This window comes from Tyto alba, unplaced genomic scaffold (genome assembly GCF_018691265.1).
Source record: "Tyto alba isolate M040663 unplaced genomic scaffold, T.alba_DEE_v4.0 Super-Scaffold_1, whole genome shotgun sequence".
Taxonomy (NCBI): Eukaryota; Metazoa; Chordata; class Aves; order Strigiformes; family Tytonidae; genus Tyto; species Tyto alba.
Window position 1 is genome coordinate 31278207 of NW_024881261.1, and position 20099 is coordinate 31298305.

General features: G+C 38.6%; 1 protein-coding gene across 10 annotated transcripts in view; it reads right to left on the bottom strand.

Annotated features, from left to right (window-relative positions):
• LDB3 (LIM domain binding 3) overlaps positions 1 to 20099 on the bottom strand; it is a 127418-nt gene that overhangs the window by 82092 nt on the left and 25227 nt on the right. For all 10 annotated transcript variants that reach the window (XM_042794838.1, XM_032994110.2, XM_032994107.2 and 7 more), the window contains exon 3: positions 4573 to 4724. In XM_042794838.1, coding sequence (XP_042650772.1) covers positions 4573 to 4724 — 152 coding nt within the window. The remainder of the gene's footprint in view (positions 1 to 4572; positions 4725 to 20099) is intronic.

Sequence of the window (20099 nt, forward strand, 5' to 3'; positions counted from 1 at the left end):
ACACTTTTCATTTCACTAGAGAAAATGATAATTTAGCTCATGATTTTCCAGCAAAAGATAGTCAGTTGTGACCATCTGGAAGTGAATGGTAGCATCACTGGCATGCCCAGGGAGTGGGGGGGCTGTGTCAATGCACACCAGGCACAAAGTCTGCACCTCCCCTGCTCCTCTCCAGCAGCACAGGGTGACACCAAGGCAGGAGTCTTAGAGTGTCACAGGAATGTTTGTGCCAGCAGAATGCGGGGCACTCATGTTACAGCTTTCCAAAACTAAGCCAGTACATTTGGTGAATCCTTTCCAAGGAGGCTGATCAGATTCCTTGAGTTAAGATCAAATGAATGTTGTGGATGCTCCAGTGAAATGTGTTGACAAAAAAAATACTGCACTCTCGTGCACCTCATTTACTGTGAATTTAAAAAAGAAACCCATATGTATGAAATAAAAATAGATTTTACATGCATTTTGTTTTTCACCTGTGAACTGAATACTGTAGGACAGTAAGTTTACAGCCTAGTATCTGGGCGAAAGCTAGCCAGTTAAAGATGAACTTTGGCACAGAACTAAAATGCCTGGGGGCAGCTGTGTAGCTCAAGTAACTGATTAGAAACTGATACTGAAAAATGACTGAGAACTAAACTCCAGGAGGTCACAAAAAGATTAAAAGGAAAGCAGTGCCTTTTTCCACCATGACCCAGATCGTCAGAGTATGATCACAGCCTTCCGTAGCATTGTCTAGCAGAACTAGCACCAATCCCCTCAGTACATCTAGAGTAAGGTATGTTCCTGAGGAACGAGCTGCATCTCTGTAAGTATCTAATGTTTTAGAGTATCAGCCTTGTTTGCCTGAATACTATCACGCCTCATGGAGTTCTACTGGGTAATAGTGCACAGTACCAAAAAAAATGTATTTCCTTCTCCCCTTACTGCTGCTCTCTTCTTCAGCAAAAGAGAATTCACCTCCTCGATGTATTTTGTCTTCTAAAGTGAAGTGAGCAGAGCTGGTCTCGAGTGTCCCATACTTTTCCACACCAGTGGATCACAGACTTCTCTTTCCAGGAATGATCCAAATCCTTTGGCTCCCTGCCACTTGCCTGTCTGCATCCTTTAACTTCCCCAAAGCAGCACAGGGAGGCATGCTGCAGGCTCCGGAGAACTAGGCAGCCAGGCATTGAAAGTAAGTGGCCAGAAAATACAGCGTTTCACTCGAGCCAGTAACAAGTTCTGGTTGCCTGCTCAAACCTCTGGCATAGCTGGCGAGACCTCCATCCTAATTTTGTGGTTTGATATGAAAATGTAGCCTGGGTGAGGTGATAAGAACAAATTCAACAGTGAGTTGAGGGAAGGAAGCTGTCAGAAAAAAACCCTTGACATCCACAAATTCCTGACCCCATAATGGGATATCTACATGACTGAGAATTCCACTCAGCCAGCACGGCACACTAAACACTCACTGAAGAGCTATGTTAGTGTAGCTTGAACAGTGCAGATGGGTGGTACTTGAAGAAAAACTAAGTTTGTATAGCCAGAGAAGTGCAAACTCTCATTGTTTAGGCAGGCAAGTACAAATGAGCATTCTTAATGCCTCCCTGCTGCTATGTTTGATGTCTTGCAATTTGGTATCCTGCACAAGTGCTGACAACATGTACAGCTTTCCTTGACAGCCAAATAAAAAATAACCAGTTCCCCACCCTGAAAAAGAAACCCCACAGGGAACTTAAGTGTGATAATAAAAGTGAGTAGCAGCAAACACTGTCTGATCTGTCAGGTTATAAACAATGCTCATGAAACCTTCATGGCCAGGATCAATAAAAGGAAAGGCCATCGCTCTTGAGAGCCAAGAGCCATTAGAAAAATAAAAAGCTTTCTGTTTCAGAGCGTTTATGTCTAGATTTTACACTCTCCACTGCTTCTTCCATGACCTTCTAGACTAAGCAAGCGAGTTCACTTCTACTTCCAGTGCTGCAACAGCAAACCCAAGCCACAGATTGCCTAGTAAGGCATTTCATGACCTTGAAACATATTCTGTAGAGCCACATGACTACACATAAATGTTCAAGTTCATCAAAATTTAGGGCTTAAGTTTTGCCACCACAACAGTCAATTTCCATTTGAAAGGATTTCAATGTTTCCAAACTTTTATGCATATTAGATAACTGAGTGTGCTCATCTCTACGATCTTTACGGAAACTAGCTTTGTTTTTCCATAGCAGTAGAACAGTCCACTTCAGTTTCATGGTCTTTTATGTTGGGGGTCCCAGAGTTGAACACAGTACTTCAGTACTTTGGCTCTTCATTATCGACATTAAGCTGACTATCTGAATCACATACTACTGTTTTGGAACCAAGAGACAAGGCAAGACTTAAAAAAAAATAAAAAATAAAAGAAACAATAGGTAGAGCAAGAAAGCAATAATGGTACTTCCACTAGAATTATGTGTACAAAGAATAATGTATACCATAATAAAAAATGCTTTAGCACTGAAAATACTTGAAGAAAAACTAAAAATTACTTCAATCATTAAACAATAAACAATCTGTCCTGGATGCTGTAAAACACTTTTTTTTTTTTTTTTTTTAATGTGGCCACTAGAGTTGCCAGTGCTGTAATTGAGAGGTCAGCAAGTACAAAAGCACAACAATTACTCACATCAAATATCCCTGCCAACACTTGATCAAAATTACTATTTTAAGTGATTTTCACCTGTGGTATGTACTAGGATAATCTGGTTTTGTTGGTCACAGGTTTGGGAACCCTTCCTCTATGTGGAGAGGTGGTGGTTGGTTGTCCTAAATGCCAGGCCATAGAGGCAGCCACTGAACTACTCTTCAGGTCCAATATTCAGGAAAAATAACTCCAAATGTGCAACAAGCCAAAGCACAGTAAGAAATGTTTTCTCTCAGTGTAAAAACAGAAGGATCCAACATAAAAGCAGATAGAAAATTTTAAATAAATTATAAGAAAGGATTTTCCTTAACTTTCAAATACAAAATAATCCAGAACAATATGAACCTCCTTTAAAAAGATATCATACATATATTCATAATATCGCTAGTATTCATTAGGACGGAACAAAAAGAAGCTGGAGTGGACCACAGGATGAGAATTCAACTACAGGCATTGAGATAGTGCCCTGTCTTCCCTCAACAACTTTGGAAGACCATTTTCCTCTGGCTTCTGGTATACAGCCCATTTCAGTACATTTAGGATTAGGCTCCTGGTCTCTCTTAAATTTTGGCTGAAAATCTTGACTAAGCACACCAGAAGCACACATGCACATCATATGAGGCGGCAGCAATTATTCCATGCATCTCCTTACCCACCTTGTGTTCATTGAAACAGCTAGACCAGACCCTTTGAGAAAAATATCAAAGATTTTTCTCTGAGAAAATCTGAAATATCTGAAAAATCTGAAGATTTAAATTAAACTCTTTTCCAGGAAAGACATAAATTATACATTTCCAGGAATATCTACACAGTGTTCTCACAGAAGCTAACAAATGTGTTGCAATACTGTTAGCATTTTCCTACTTCGTGTACTCATTTTATCCATTAGCCAGAACACCCACTTAAAGACAAGAGTTAAAAAACCATGGGGGAAATTCAGCCATACATTTTGCTTTAGAGTACCCTGCTCGGTCTTGGAAACAACTGAAGATCTTTCTCCAGTAGGTGTTAGTCTGTTCCTGATACTGCTTAGCTCTACTGCACACCCATGTATGAGATCTTCTGGTATATTCTCAGAAATCGTAATTCCACATTACAACCTGCTTTCTGTGCCAGTCTTTGTCTAGCCTATGTAAAAACTATCTTCTCCACAATGCAATAAATATAGCAGTTACTTTGCTTTATATAATTATGGAACTTTAAATATTAATGCAACTATTACAGAAAATCTCTGTGCAAGGTTATCTAACTTGAGAACACGTTTTCTTGGAAGCAACATTAACCAGGAAAAGGCAAGAGGCCTGATATGTGAAGAAATTCTGCTTTCTCAATGGCAAGACAACTTTTATTACATCTTTATGAGAAAGTCTGCCCTCTCCATCTTCTACTGACTTTCCTTCCTGCAACTCTGGCTACACCTTTCTTACTCTGTCAGCTGTAGAGAGGCCACTTTCAAACTCACAGGTGCCAGACCATTAAGACAAATTCTCAGCCTGCTGTGATTGTTCATCCTGTGAATGACAGATTCCTCCAATGCCCTCATTACACTTGTTACAATGGTAATTGCTAGAAAAGTCATTAATAAATTACCAAAACAAAGCTGTGTGTTGTCCACATGGGAATAAGCAATAGAAACATCACTGTTTGATTTACTTTTTAACAGAGGCTTGAATGGATATGGGATTACATCTGCATTCAATAAGCTAAATTCAACAAGGATACACTCGGCATATCAACCTTACTGATTTCGACAAGAATCAGAGTGGATTTTGGCTTTCCATCTCATATGTGTGCCCTGAACACTTCAAATAAATCTAACAAACAGAGATAAAACACTTATATCCCTTAGTCATAAATTTCATAGGATGCCCTTTGGAATGCAAAGACTTTAACTTATATCAACATACTTCTGAAGAGTGAGGCTCAAGTTGTGGCTGGCTGACTTGATCTTGTTCTGGGCCTCTAAGTGGGTCATGCTGTCAGTGTTGACTCCATCAATGGCTACCACAAGGTCCCCTTGGTTCATCTGTGACTGTGCTGCCTTGCTGCCAGGGGTGATCTGTGTGGGAAAAGGGAAAAAACAAAAAGCCATATCAGTATAAGTCATTCTGTACACAAAGCACTTACAAAGAACTCGCCCACAATTATAGTGAGGGATAGAGCAATAAATACAGTAATAAATACAACACCAGCTGTACCTATTATTGTATGGGTAGAGCAACAAAATTTATGGAAATTAAACAAACTCAAAGTTAACTCACATTTCTGCAAAGGTCCAGGATATCTACTTGTCATTACTTCCATTTTGAGAGTTTAAGACAAATATAGCTGTTCCTTTACCACATATTATCTCCTCCTCAAGGGGATAATTATCACCATTTATATTGCACTGGTATATAGAGACATTACTCAGAAGCAGAAAACTAATGAACCACTATCTAATGCATGATTTTATTGTATTTTTTCTCCTAAAAGCCATTTTTCCCAAATTAATTCATTATATTGAGCGGACAGAAAATTAAGGTGTGTGAAAGGCCTTGGACACGCTTTGCTTCTTTTATAGTGAGCTTTATAGGGAATCATTCCACTTAACCTTACCTACATACAGCTACAGCTCCATTACTAAGACTGATTACTACACACCCAAGATGTTGGACCTGAGGCTCCAAAGACAGACCAGCACTTTTAGAAAAAGAAGACACAATGCTTCAACTACAAACCCAACCGCTGAGACAACAGTTCGGAAACTCTGGTCATTCACTATGGCATCACATTTTGTTAGCTCCAGATACCCTGTGAACTGCATTTTCTCCAAATGGGCAGTATCCTCACCTCAGTTTTACACAGCCCTCTCTGCTTGCATCTGAATGACATTGATACAGTACAGCTACTATGAAACTTGACTCTCTTAGGGAACTCCAACTAAAACAGAAGAGCCTTCACATACAATCAGCCAGACCAATTTTAGTGAGTACATCAGAGTTGCCCGCTGCTTTCAGCACTTAGTACTTAAAGGGTATGGACATAAGCTATAGGTCATCGCTCTTGTTTTTGATACTCACTTCCTTACACTCCTCACTTCTAAGAAAAGCCAAGGATAATCTAAAATACTACAATAAGGGCTCCAGTCAAAAACTCTGTTCCTTTAGCACAGTGAACATAAAAGAAAGATGTGTATGATTATGAGACAATTTTCCCCTGTGAATTCAGCAAGCTTGAAACTGTTAAATTCCTAAGGAAACCAAAACCCGACAAAAATCCAAAAACTTTTCCTCATCAAGTGTGAAGTGAAATTCCTTAACCTGCCTTCCATAATATGACCTCAAACCACTTAAAAACATGTACATACTCAAACCAAAAAAGTCTTCCAAAACAATTCCCTAGACTGTTTGTGCTCTTCCACTGGCAAAGACAAGAAGGGAAAAAAAAATAAATCCTTTCTTACCACCCTGTTAAAGGTGCTCGGTATTGAGGCTGGCAGTCTAACCAACAGTGTAGTCTGACAATGGGAGCTGTCAACTTACTAGAACACAGCACCCTGGATACTCAGACATTCTACTTAGAAATAGAGATTACTTTGAAGTTAGGCACCGTAAATAACATCCCAGAACTGATGTGACTGGGAGAGAGAGCTTTCTATCTTTTCATTAGAGATAAAAGCAACCAGAGTTCTACGTATTCTGAGTGAAGGACCACCACAGATACAACGCACTCGTGTGAAATACAGCTGACTGATAGGGGCAGTGCCATTCCCTAATATATTTTTCTGGCGTTAAGGAACTGAGGGGTAGGGGAAGTGCTTCGTGGTAGTTTCAATGTTGGGGTTTTATTCTGCAGCCTAATGCACCCTCACAGAAAGAGATTAGTAGAAACAAAGGATGCATATTACAAGCATAGTTCTTCTAACCTATTATGAAAACTTAGCTTCTATGCATTTCATTGACTTGCATTATACAAAGTACACAGAATCCAGAACCCTATGAAGAACATGGGTTATTTGCATATCCACTTGTATTTGTGTAATTACTGATGGACCCTTCCCTGCTGAGTCCCCCAGATATGTCAAGAAACCGAATCTGCAATAAAATAAGGGGTCAGGAAATGGCAAAATGTGAACAAAAGCCAAGCTCAGATAAATCAGTCAGTAAGACTTGAATTCATCAAGTAGGACACCTCTGTCTTTCTCAATTTATCCCTTTTCTCTATTAACATAAACTGTTTGCTAGTCAGGCAGACACTAAGGCTTGAACCTCCTTGATAAAGATTTTTTAATCTTCACACATCACTTCTCTAAGACACGACATTTTACCTGATGAAACATGCAAGTTCTTGCCACAGAACGCTACCTGTGTGATGCTGACACTTCCAGCCTCCAGACAGCTGGTTCCAAATGCTGGGAACTCCCCCTTTTGCTCATCAAGAACAAAGACAAGTTTTTGAATCCTGAAAGTCAAATATCTGCCCTAATTTAGGAATTCTTACTTAACACATACATTTCTCCTTCTACTCCGCAGTGATGCTTCAAACAAAATAAGCTCAGAGAAGCAGAGCTTCCACAGCAACGATAAAGAAGTCTAGACCTCCAACTAGTTTAAAATTACTGTAACATACTGACTTCCCATACAGTTTCTCTGACTTCTGTGTTTCACACACCCAAATTTAAATATTATATCTTAAAATAAAGATATAGAGTCAAATTAGAGTCAAATTTAGAGGGAGGGGATGGTTATAACTAGTGACCTGATTTCACTTACTCTAGTGGGATATTTTCTGTCTAACGCTTTTAGAAAACACTACCTAAATGAAAGAATATATTAATCAGAAGAATATATCAAACCCAAAGTCCTGGGTAACTTAGAATTTCTGATTTATATGGATTTCTAACTCTGGCCATTGCAACGCTCTTTCTGAGGCAAAGAGCTACAGGAGAACCATACTGTGAAAGATGAGGAAATGGTCTCAATCATGGCCTACCATACAGTCTTCTTTTATTTGAAAAGGAAATGCAAGGGATTTGTAGCCAACTCTTCAGACAAGTATAATGATAACAAACTCTGGGCTGGATTCCTTCATACAGCTCTACCTTTACAAATCCCATTTCAGGGGCCAGCACTCCACTGATGTCACTTTGCCTCTAAAATTCAGTTTATCCTAGATTCATAGACAGTAAGACTCACAAGTAGAGAAGATGGATCTAGTTTATCGTATCTGTAATTCAGAACCATAATTAATATCAGGAAACAATAACTCCTTTCCCCAGTCTTCCCACGGGCTAAGAGCATGCTACATAGATTATTTGTTTCTGTAGAGCTTTATATAGCAGGCATTATTAAAGTTTTGATGTATAATCTCTATAAAATATCCAAAGCACAAAATTGCACCTATTTTAGTTAGAAGCTAACAGGCTTCTTTGTGAGACTTTCAAGGGAACCCACAGTGTGCATTTACAGCAGACACTGAGAACAGTCAGTAATTGTCAGGGACAAAATACCAGTGTTCGGATGGAGATAGAGGGCAGCCAGATCTGAAGTGTCAAGGCACATTCAAGACTATCTTGTTCCCATTTTTCAAGATCCATCAGAAAGGAATGGAATGCAAAGTGTTTATCTGTTGGTATTTTCCTCTGAAAATTCATCTCTGATATACTAAAAATTTACTAAATATAATCACAGAGAATATCTCACTGTGTCTTTGTGAAATCTTTAGGGATTATTTCCTATTTTAAAAGGTTTTTAAAAATAATTTTTAAATGAAGGGTGAATGTTAATTAACCCTTGGGATTAGACTGCAAATCCAGATCTGTCTACACAGGAAGTTCTAGTTTGCATTTATTTCAGTCTCTCTTCTATTAACAGAAGTATCAGAAATAGAGAAATACAAAACTGTCTAGGCCAAATATGCATTTTTGAATTCAACCACCTATGCGGTTTTTTTTAAAACATCTCAGGCCAAGATCTAGACAGAACTATTTCAGAAAAACTTTGCAGTATCTTAACCCACTTGCTCTGTATTACAACGTAGCTCTCAAACACTAGGTGTTGCAAACGCCTTTCTTTAAGGCTACGGTGAGATGCTTACCAGAGATTCAAGGTATAGCTATTTCTGTCAATTGATTTACAAAAACCCAATCCAGGGTACCACTGACAGATCTAATTTTAATCGTATTTCTTTAGTGCCTCAAGCCCAAGCAGACTTCATCTTGAAAAGCTAAGCATCTTTTCAATGCTCTCAGAAAAGCAGAGGAACACTTGCTGCTTCAGAGATGTGATTTTTCAGCCTTCACAAATTTCCTACAAGGCAGACATCTGACTTCCAATATCCCCAGCTTAAAGCAGGCAGGCAGGCTGGAAGTATCACATGTTGCTTTCAGAGCACTACAGAGAATTCTTACTACGCTCTGTTGTGAGCGGATCTGTATACTGCGTGAACATATAGCACAACAGTGACAGCTGTGCCCTAAAAATTAAGCCTGCACTGGGTTCAGAGTAAATACTACTTAGCAGGAGCTCTGGGAGGCAGCGTACAAAGCGCAGCTGCTGCACCACCTTGAGAACAGCATGTGTTCCCACCCGAGCCCCCTCAGCTACACTCCAAAGGGGTAGAGATAGGGATCAGGCAGCATTTGAGTGGCTGAGTGTTAAAATACTAACGAGAATGCTTGTATAAACAGATGGATGGACACAGCTTTCCCACCCCAAGGAACTCCTAATTTACAAGGCAGACAAAAATATATAGGGAGGCCTATACAACTGAGAAGGTGTTAATACGGTAGCTTGCGGCATTAGCCAGGGCCTCTTCTTTTTCCAGGACTTCAGCTATGCCTGACTCCTTCCTGACCCCAACCCCAAAATCTACAAATTCCATTTTCCACTCTTCATTTAAGAACAATGTTTCAGAGAATCAAGTATTCACTAGCACTAAAAATATACTAAAGTACTGGGAACAAATACCCTCTCCTCTTTGGGATCTCTGGATTAAAAGAAAATATTATAAGAAAGCGTTCCTTTCCATAATCAGAAAAGCTAGAAATCAGAGACAGGACATAAACTATCACTTACCAAAGGCTGTAACATGCTCTTACAAGAAAAGGAATGGGCAGGCACTAAGGATTGTAATATGTTTACCTTTATGGAGAAAATAGCATTTAAGTCTCCCTTTGTTAAATTTTTGCAAGGGGGTTTTTATATAGATGCTTCCAATAAGCCTTCATAGGCTTTCTAAGCACTGAGGCTCACAATGCTGGGGAGTGGCAGCAAAACTTTCTCATTTTACATGTAGGAGCGTAACTCTCTGAAATCTCACTGTGTAACAGTCACACTGAACTGGCGAATGCCCACATGAATCCCAGTAGTTATCTCTCAGCTGAAGACGTCAGTGCCTCTCCCATTGTGAGTAAGTTAATTGAGGAAATTTATATTATTGTTTCCTAAATGAGTCACTTTCCATCCTTGTCCCCACAATAATGGTGTAACAGCTCCAAATGGAAAATCATGGGTTTTTTAAAAAAACAGAAGACAATTCTGGACAAGAAAAAACAGCAAAGAAAAGAAATAAACCCACGGGATAAGTCATCAGGCAGAAATTCACCATTTCATTTGATATATTTCCAGAAGGCATAAAACAGGAAGAAAGAAAGAATCAAACATGAAGAAAGAAAGAATCAACCGAGATAACCTATACCACTGAGCAAACATCCCACTGTCTTTGATACCTTTTAGTATCAGATAGGATAGCTGAGTAAGATGGATTAAATGTAAAGGCAGAGGACTGGAAGAAACTGGAAATTAAAGTCCTTCCACATATCACTAACTAAACCTAAAGAAAATTCCCTTTTTGCAGCTACCATTTTCTTGATGAATATATCTCATTGCTTTCAATTTACTACCAGGTTTTGCTTTTTTTTTTTTTTTTCCTTTCTATTTTTTGTTTTTAATGAGACAACAAAACCTGCCTTAAATGAACACTCATGGCATCTGCAAAATATGCCACTGACACCCTGAAGAGGTTCCAGTTATATTAAACAGAGCTGAGCTGGCAAGCTGCAGAGACACTTTGAAGTGGCCTCTCAAGCTATGCTTCATCTGTAGTTAGGAAGAGAGATTACAATACATGTGAGAACACCCAAAATAGCTTTAATCTACCTCTCTTAGGTACCAGGAGACACAATACCACAGCAGCACAGAGATTTTGTGGGACAGCCAGTCAAGCACTTACAATTCAGGACACCCTGTGCTAAAATCTGTACTGCAAGAGCAGAAGAGCTATTAGCACTTGAGCTAGGTGGCTTACCTCAGTCTCAGGTATGCCAGGCCATGCTGGAATGATATCACCTTAATTAACACCAGAAATTTTCCTTCTACTCAATGCCTTCAGGAGGCTGCTGTTCGTGCACAATATATAGACTCTTCAAGGAAGAAGACAGATAGCTAGCCCTTCTTGCCAAGCTAAATAGACCCAGGTGATGCAAATAAACCAAATGTGAAAGATTTTCAGCTGGAAAATGAAAGGAAGCCTATAGGCAATGCTTAGAGGACTACCCTAGGAAAGGCTTTGGGGGGAATTTTTGAGAGTGAGTGTGAATAGTCCTGTCCTTGGTTGGAAGGAAGATCATTCCATTCCCTGCCTCAACTCCACATTATCTGATTGGAGAATTTTCAGTCCTTTGTTAAAAAATGAAAAAAAAAAAAAAAAAAAAAAAAAAGAAGAAGGAACTGTTTGGAGTTTGCAGCTTAGCTTGTTAGAAGGATGACCTGTCTAAGTACACCAACTATAAAGGTGACAGTACAAATGTGGATGTGGCTTTTTAATAGGATATGTTGGCATAGCTAGGAGGCTATGCAGCTCTCTATAGTTTGTATGCTATGACTAACAGTAATCTCTCTTCTCCCAATCTTCATCTAAAAACAGCTGTTAGATCTATTCAGTCTCTTCTCAGATAGCATCATGTACTGTGCCAAGATAGTGTGTGCTATGGAACTTGCAGAAATTAAATGGAAGCAGAGAGGTGAGTCATGTAATAATAAAAATTGATTGTTTTGTTATGGCAACAGTTTTTAAGGAACAAGTGAGTAAATTCTTTGGTATCAAAGAGTTTAATAACTTTAATGCAAATCAAAACTGAGAAAATCACTGACGTACTGATTCTTAGTATTCTGGCAGCCCTGTGTGTGTGAGCAGTTCTGTCAACTTCCACAGGACAACTCCCTGCAGCAAAGTTACACTCAGCTTGTAAGTGCCTGCAGGACTAGAACTGCCAAGTTTCTTCAAAAGTTCCCCTTCTCCCCGATTTCTCTTCGTCAAATTTTAATTCATTTTAAGGCAGTTTTATAAGGTGGGACATTTCTTTATGTTTTAAGTAGACAGACATCAGTTATCAATATGGCTTTTCACATTTTCACAGCTACTGGCTTCTTGAATTCCACATTTAGTGCAGCTTTTTGACCATCTCATACAAACACAGTCTGTCTTGTCTCCCCCTAGAAGCATTAGCAGTAAATTGAAGGGTTTATGTCTTTTGCTATTGGCCACTACAGTAAGATTTTCTTTTTTTCAAGTTATTTCTACTTAATGCATTTATTTGCATATAACTAAGATCACAATGCTTTATAACTTTGAAGGGCTTTTGACTGGTTCAACAATAAGGCCTGACTGTTGAGACAACACTGAGAGTTTTAGTTTGGCAGTTAGTGGCCTGCAGCCAATTCTGATATTCAGCAACTTAAAATATCTTTGACTTTGAGTAAGTCCTGAGGTTCAAGCACAGCTCTGACTGATGTATCAGTGACTCTTCTGCTCCTGTATGTTTGCAAATTAGGGCACTTATTACATTGACATAGGCTTATATTTAACTGTTTTCTAAATATACATTTGTTTATTGAGTTCTTTTTGTTTCTGGCCACCGGAATACCGGAGAGTAATTCTTCCTCTGATCACTAAAACACGAGCTGCCAGTTTGACACAGCAAATAGCAATCCTGTCTCTAAACCAGAAGTATGTAGTATTCAACTCCATGCTTTGCCTACATATGCTAGAATAGTATAGTACACACAGAAAGGCATCTATATGAAAGAAGAAGTGTAACCCATGTCCACAGAGATAGAGATGTTGAATCACTGAATCAAAACTAAACTCGCAGGAACTACACTCAGTATCACACCATTACTTTTGTGTCTAAGGCTGTAAGAGGCCACGTTACCCAGTGTGAATCTGTTTCAGTTGGATGGCCCAGCGCTAACCATCCACCATATAGCATCAATTGCTCATTACACACTGTCCTTATCCACAAGAATATCTGTTTTGTACCTGTAGCATTCATCTATGCTCTGTGAGAGAATAAAAAGCACAGGCTTCCAACTTCAGAGTGAAGAATTCCTTTCAAGATCCAAGTGAATAAACAAGAACAGAAGCAAAGTTCCCCTGAGAAAGTACAATGCAAATTCCTTCTGTAATATGCTGTATCATGTTTAGTGTATAATATGATATCCTGCCAAATATCCCAGCAGGATCCTTGGAAAATTAAAAATGTAGCAGGTAAAATACAACCTTGACACATTTAACAGGTATGTTAACTGCTGGATGTTTCAGGAAGCAGGGGAAGTTGTAGAGACTGAGGATGTTTCTCTTACCTTTTAAAATGTAATAGCTTAAACTTTGTTTTCCTAGCTTTTCAATCTAACACAGAGATGCCACTTCCCTTGTGAAACCCCAGGAACCACATTTTTTTAACAGGAAATAGTTTGAACACATCAATATAATCTCAAATCTAAGAGGGAAAACTTGTTATGTTGAAGACTGACAAAATAGTAATTAAAAGCAACACAATCTGAATTTTAAAAAAAGGAAGCATCTTCTTTTATTGATTATCTTGACTGAGGAGGGATGTGGCTATTGCTGAGGACAGGGATTAAACTTTATAGTATGGTGATGCCATTGCTGGTTTTGGGCGTTTTAACTCATTAAAGTGGTGGGTACAGCAATCTTCAAAAATTTCTCACTTAAAGCTTGCAGAGTATAATAAAAAACCCCCTGATTTTATTTGACAAAGTACAAGCCAGTGACGTATGTGGTTTCCTCAAGGTAAAAGCAACACCTTAAGTTAATTTTATATCCATCAGCTTTATAATCCTCTGTTGCATAAATGTAGCTGAGTACTTCCCACACATCTCAGTGGCTTCAGGGCAGGTAGAAGTATTAAGCTGAAAAGTTGTCAAAATGTGGGGTTTTGTCTTTTTCCCTATACTATTTTCCATAACTCTACAATAACAAATTTTTATGTGTCTTTAGTGTTTACAGACAAAATTAAATAATAGAAATGAAAAGTTTTAACATACTGGTACTGTCTGTAGCTAAAGGCTATTCCAGACTCAAAAAAAAAACAAAACACCAACCCACAACACCCACCTCCCCACCCCCCAGATGAATAAAATGGAGAAATTATCATTTATTGACAAAGATACAGTGATTTCTGTTTAACCACTAATGCAGCATGTGTAGATTTTGGTGACTATAACAGTTTACCTACTTGACTTCTCTCCCCTACAAACCATCAAGCTTGTGATGAAACAGGAGGCCAAGCAAATCCTGACAAAGTGGCTCCCAAGCCTGTTTAATTTCTGGTCAGAAAGAAGTCAGATCAGCTGGGTGTGCTATACACAAAGGTAATCTGGACTGATAGTCTTCTTTCCCCACAAAATACTTCTTTGTTATCTCCCCTTCCCAAACTGCACCATTTCCTAGGGAGAATCTGAAGCAAAAATCTTTTACAAATCATTACACAAAAGACAAAGATACTATGTTCTGAATATTTAAAGAAAGTCTTAAACATCAATACTGTTTATGAGCTAACACATCCTGAAAAGTACAACTGAAAATACCAAGTTAAAAAAATGCAACATCAAGAAAGGTGCACTGAAATAAGGACTTAACAAGAATGTCCCATAAATTTGAGAAGACGGAGGCTGATTTAGAAGCAGGTTATTTAGAAAGAGCTTTAAGAAAAGAATGATCGTAGGTAGTTAATATTAATTTGCCTATTGTGAATGGCTCTTCAACTAAACTGACCTGTGTTTGAAGATTCAAACAATGCCCCTCACCTTCACACCACATCTTCTGTTTTTATGTCCAAGTTTTGGCCTGAAACTTGACTCAGAAATCCCCAACCACTACAAGGAAAACTGTTCTTGAGGAATTTCCATTCCAGATAAAGGCAGAAGTCTGATCTCACGATTCCTAATTCATCAGAGTGCATAGTTCAAGCAGCCTCAATTATCTTTGGATAAGTAACTGAAGTTTTAGGGTTTTTTGCATCAGGAAAATTATTTATTCAAGCTCCCAGTCCCTCTAGAGTTGTCTAAAATGGTAAAGCATGTTTACTTGACCATCCCACTCAGCAGCATATTCCCAATATTCACTGTTAGAAACACAGAACTACTTCCGCAATAGGAAAACCAGAAACTTTCTGACATTCACAGAACAACTTCAGTTATTCTTGTGACGAGGATGCCATCTGGGCCCCTTGCCAGCAGTAATACCAGTGTATTACCTACTTTGTCAACATTCATCCACCAGTCTTTTAGGTGCCCAGAGCAGCACTCTCTCGTGGACAAGCTGATCCCTCATCTCTGATGACAGGTTTCGAATTCCCTGAGGAGTTACCCAGCACATATATGTGTGGAGGGGGATTTCAATGTGCAAAAACAATGATCAGTAACTGGCACTTGAAAGAATGTATTAAGGCAGAAAGAGAAACCTGATCAGTGTTTCCTATCCAGCTGACATACTACTGGGGACAGCCTTTCACCTTCGGAACAGCTCACCCTGGTGATCAACAGCTGAGGGTTAGAGAGCTTTCAGTTTGCATCAAGAACACTAAGAAAGATGTATCAACTCTTAGGAAATTCTTCAACTTTATTTTGTACTACATTCCAGAGCGCCCAATGAAAAATATCCATTGTTTTAATCACAGTCAGCAAAGTGGACAACCATCATTTGTGAATGAACACTTTCTGTCTAACCAAAAGGCCCCTGCAAAACACAGCCTGCAGATTTTCCTGGGATACTGATGTTGCTGGTTAATGATACTTTTACCTGTTATCCTGGGGAGCAATATTTCTGCCAATTTGTTTTTGGGTAATCTGCTTCTCTTCTGTTTTATCTCATATAGATTTTGCATTCACTATTTACTGGTGTAAACAGCACCAACTAAGGCAGGATTATTCTTCAAGAGCATGCAAGTTTTAATAGAGTGTTTCAGGTAAGGCCTTGAAGCATGCTGTGTACATATGTACTCCTCCAACTCCCACTCCTCTGTACATTCTTACTTTTTTCAGGTAGCTAGTTATTCTTGGAAGGAAAGTATCAGTGAATCTCAAAGATTTCTACCAGTTTAGCAGCATGATCAGTTATTTAGGAGCTTAGGGTAGATTTTCAAAAATGGCTTACACTTTCATATCTAATAAGCATGTTTAGGTAACAAAGGTTAGGTCCATAAATTATGTGTGAAAATCACCATTAGCCTGCTTGGTATATTTAGCTAGGCTTTCTCTAGATGAATGTGGTTCTGATTCTTAGTTTCAGATGTTAATTCACCCTTGTTTCAGAGCACAGCTCCTCATGGATCATCAAGCTGTGTAAGTTACACATACACAGCTTGAATGTAACAGAACTATGCTGCAATATGCTTCACTTCCATTTCAAAGTTGTACTTCTGTCTTTTATTCCTTCCTTGATAACTGCAGACATTTTTCTCAAAAGCACTGGAAGCAGAGGTTCTAAGGGGCTATGCACCCAGCTACAGTGGTTTTCCAAACTCTCCATGTCCAAATTAGGACTTTTCCTCTCCTGGTCCAGGGTAAATACACTAATTATAATAATCCGATTGCATATTTTGTTATGGAATAAATGTTCACAGGACATCTATTTAAGTCCATGGAAGGAATGCAATCAAGTTCAGAATTTGGCTTAACAGTGTTTTCCTTGGCTGCCTTAGACATTGACTTCTGCAGTGGAGCACGTCATAATAATTGGTTTGGAAGAGGCAGCAGGGAAGTTGTTGTTTGACCAAGAAAGAATTTCAGAAAGCCTAAGGTGGTCTGCCTTTTTGTGCCCAGTTTGACTTTTTTCCTTCATCTGCCACCAAAAGAATTGCTAAACAATGAACTGTGTGGATGACAAAGTAAGACAGTTAGTTTAATAGGGATTCCTACTGCTCGTAAAACTGTTATTTGCCTGATACAAATGAGAAATGAAAGAAAACACGTAGAAAAAAAATTAAGCCTCCATTTTGATTTCAAATGAGGACTTACCTAAACAGTAGGACAATGAGCTTCATCACTCTATTTTGTCATCAGGCAAGCATCTAAATGACTAAATTAAAGTGACATTTTGAACTGCATAAAGCAAAAATGTCTTTAAACAAGATTGATGTATTCCCTAATACAAACATGCAAATCTCAGATCCAACCAGAATTATGACTGATGGAATTATGAAAGTTCTCTGTTCTAGGCAGAGTTATATTTACAGTAGTATTTTTCAGAGCTGTACACCCACATGCCAACAAAATCTGTAGGCGTTCTGCAGTTTTAATTTGTTGTCTGAGTTTTATCTTGGCCAAGTTTCTCTAAACCCTTTTACATCAGGAGATTACTTAGTGGATGACTGACTCCCATCCTCCCTATTTTTTATTTTTCATTTGTTTCCTTTTTTTATATCCTTCCTTCTCTCACAGCATCTTGTTCAATAACATGACTTAGTCTCATGAATCATGTTTGCAGAGAAAATATTTTAAAACTGTCAGCAGTGGAACTTTGATGCGCTCCACATCAAGACTACGCCAACTGCAATAGCAGCAGAAAACATTTCTCAAAGTAAATATGCACCAACTTAACAACAGGAGACTTTTACTTCAGACACCAAGAAGCGGAAATAAATTAAAATTAAGAATGCTTGGATGGTTATTGGGCAGCTGAGGAGATTCCTAGGGCAGACAGAAGTGCCAAATGGAACTGCATTAGTAATCTCTCTTTATCCTAGGATGGGTCTGCTATTTATAGAATTATACAGCTCTTCAAGAGACTGCAAGATTACATACATATATGATATGAGAGCAACATATGCATTTTACATGTAACTGCCAAATAAAGTCCAAAGATATTCACAAAATTTTTACTAGACATATTTTAAATAGTACCACAGATTATGTCTATCTGGTTCTCTCAGCTGGTGACAGGCATTTTCTTCTGAAGGGCCCTTCCTCTGCCTTTCTGTATCATTTCCAGGATTGAAAAAAATTCACCCTCTATCTTCTGCTTCCACTTCCTGTGTATCTCCTACATAAAATCCCCAGAAAAGAGCTCCTTCACAATTCTGGATCATATCAATGAGTCTTCTGGGTCATACCCAGTCCAGTTTACATTCAAGTAAAAGTAATTTCTATTCCACAGAGTGATATTAAACTCCTGTTCTATAGCTAGAAAGCAACAATTTCATAATGATACTATTCTTCAACAGCTATCCGAAGTCAGAACCGGAAAATGACTCCTATTATTCAGTCTTAACCATTGAGTCACTACTGGAAATAGCATTTTACCAGCAAAATTTTATTATCAAATCAAAGACAATTCTGAGGCTGCAGGGGGAAATATTAAGCATAAGCAGTAGCTGATATTAAAGCTACATGGGTCAACCACACAGAGAAAATGTAAATGTAAGCTTAGATTAATCTAGCTGTCTGGCTTCTCTGATGAAGAAACACACCGAAAGTTTGAGAAAATTTTCTGGTTTTAAACAGTGAGGCACTGATGTCTCTCTTCCACATATGTACAGTGCCCAGCATAATGTCGCCCTGACCTTCCCCGGCCCTGTACTCCAGGGTAATATGAGTACTGCGAATAAAGAATCAGCATATTTCAGAGTGACAAACAAGACATCAAGCAGTATTTTGGACAAATGATACAGAAGACTGGTATAAAGAAATCAGCCAAGTATTAAAATGAGTTCCTAATAAAAATACAAATAGAAAAAAGGAGAAACTGAGACATAAGAAAATGAGAAAACTTTACAAGATTCTGGCTATGTCAGAGAAAAACAAGATGACACTGTCTTCACTCCCCACTTCAAAACACCTAACAACATCTCATCTACCTCTGCTGCTCTGTGTGAATACTATAGACAAACAATTGACATGAAAGCATGGATTTCAAACTCTATGCTACTCTGCCCTGTAGTCTAGGCAATAATTCTCGCATCTGTGATGAGATATGCAGTGATAGTGCAGAGGTAAAAGTGCCAGAGACAATAAGGTATCGGTCACGTCTCTTTGGAGGCCCCTCATCCTTTTTTTATCATGCATGACCCTGTAAGAATGTGCAATGCGAGAGTCCTGAGGGAAAAACCACTAAGCTGTCAAGCTGAGCTTTCACTGACTGGCTGCAACTCAGATATGGCACAGGGTCATGCCCATCTTATGTAAAGACTGATAAGAAGGCCGTGTGCTGTTTATACTATATCAGTGTGTAATTAGAAAGTCGTCTGCTTGTATTAGTAGGTACAGTGATAACCAGCCCTCAGGAAAAACAAACAAACAAACAAACAAAAAGCAAAGAAAACAAACACACACACAAAAAAATAAGAACTCAAAGTCTGAATATCAGAAGTAAGTTAAATCCTTCTAAAGAAGGGAGGACAAAGAACAGAACTGCTCTAAGATTTACAGCTATTGAAACAGCATGATTATAAGTACCTTCCCCAAGTAAGGTGTGAATCAAGCTGTTATGGAAGCGAATCAGTCAAGGAGACTCATGCAGAAAATTAATTCCGTTGTGCACATTCCTCTGTGACCCCAACCTGTTTGCCTGGAGGACCAGACAACTTCTATCTCAGGATATTATTTTTCTGTCCTGTCCGTCAACACATTAGAAATAAAGCTTTAACACAACAAAAATATTCCCCATTTCTTAGGAATTCCCCATTTCTTTTAATAGAAAAAAAACTTTTAAAGTTATTCTCTTCAGTGCAAATGCAAAGATTTCAGTTTCTCTGTTTACTGCTTTGTAGCACTGCAAATGACTGCATAGCTGCCTGGCAATAGTAAATCAGAATTCGCATTTTCACCTCAGGCAAAATATCAATGATTTCTTCTCAAATAACATTTGGAAAACACACCTTTAATTTGCAATAGGGTTCTAAAGCTCTTCTATTCTTTCTATAATTTATGTTAATGGTTTTTGGTTTTATGAATATGGAAGTAAAACCAAGGATTGCAGGCAGCCTGGTGCTCATGTAATTACCTTCTGTCCTGATGAACAACTTCCCTTCTCTTCTTATCAACAGTAACAACTTGTAAATTCATCTCATCTTTACTTTTGAGAACACCTCTCTCATCGCTATGGCCGGGGTCACGGCAAGCTCATTTCACAAGAGAGACCTGGCAGGACT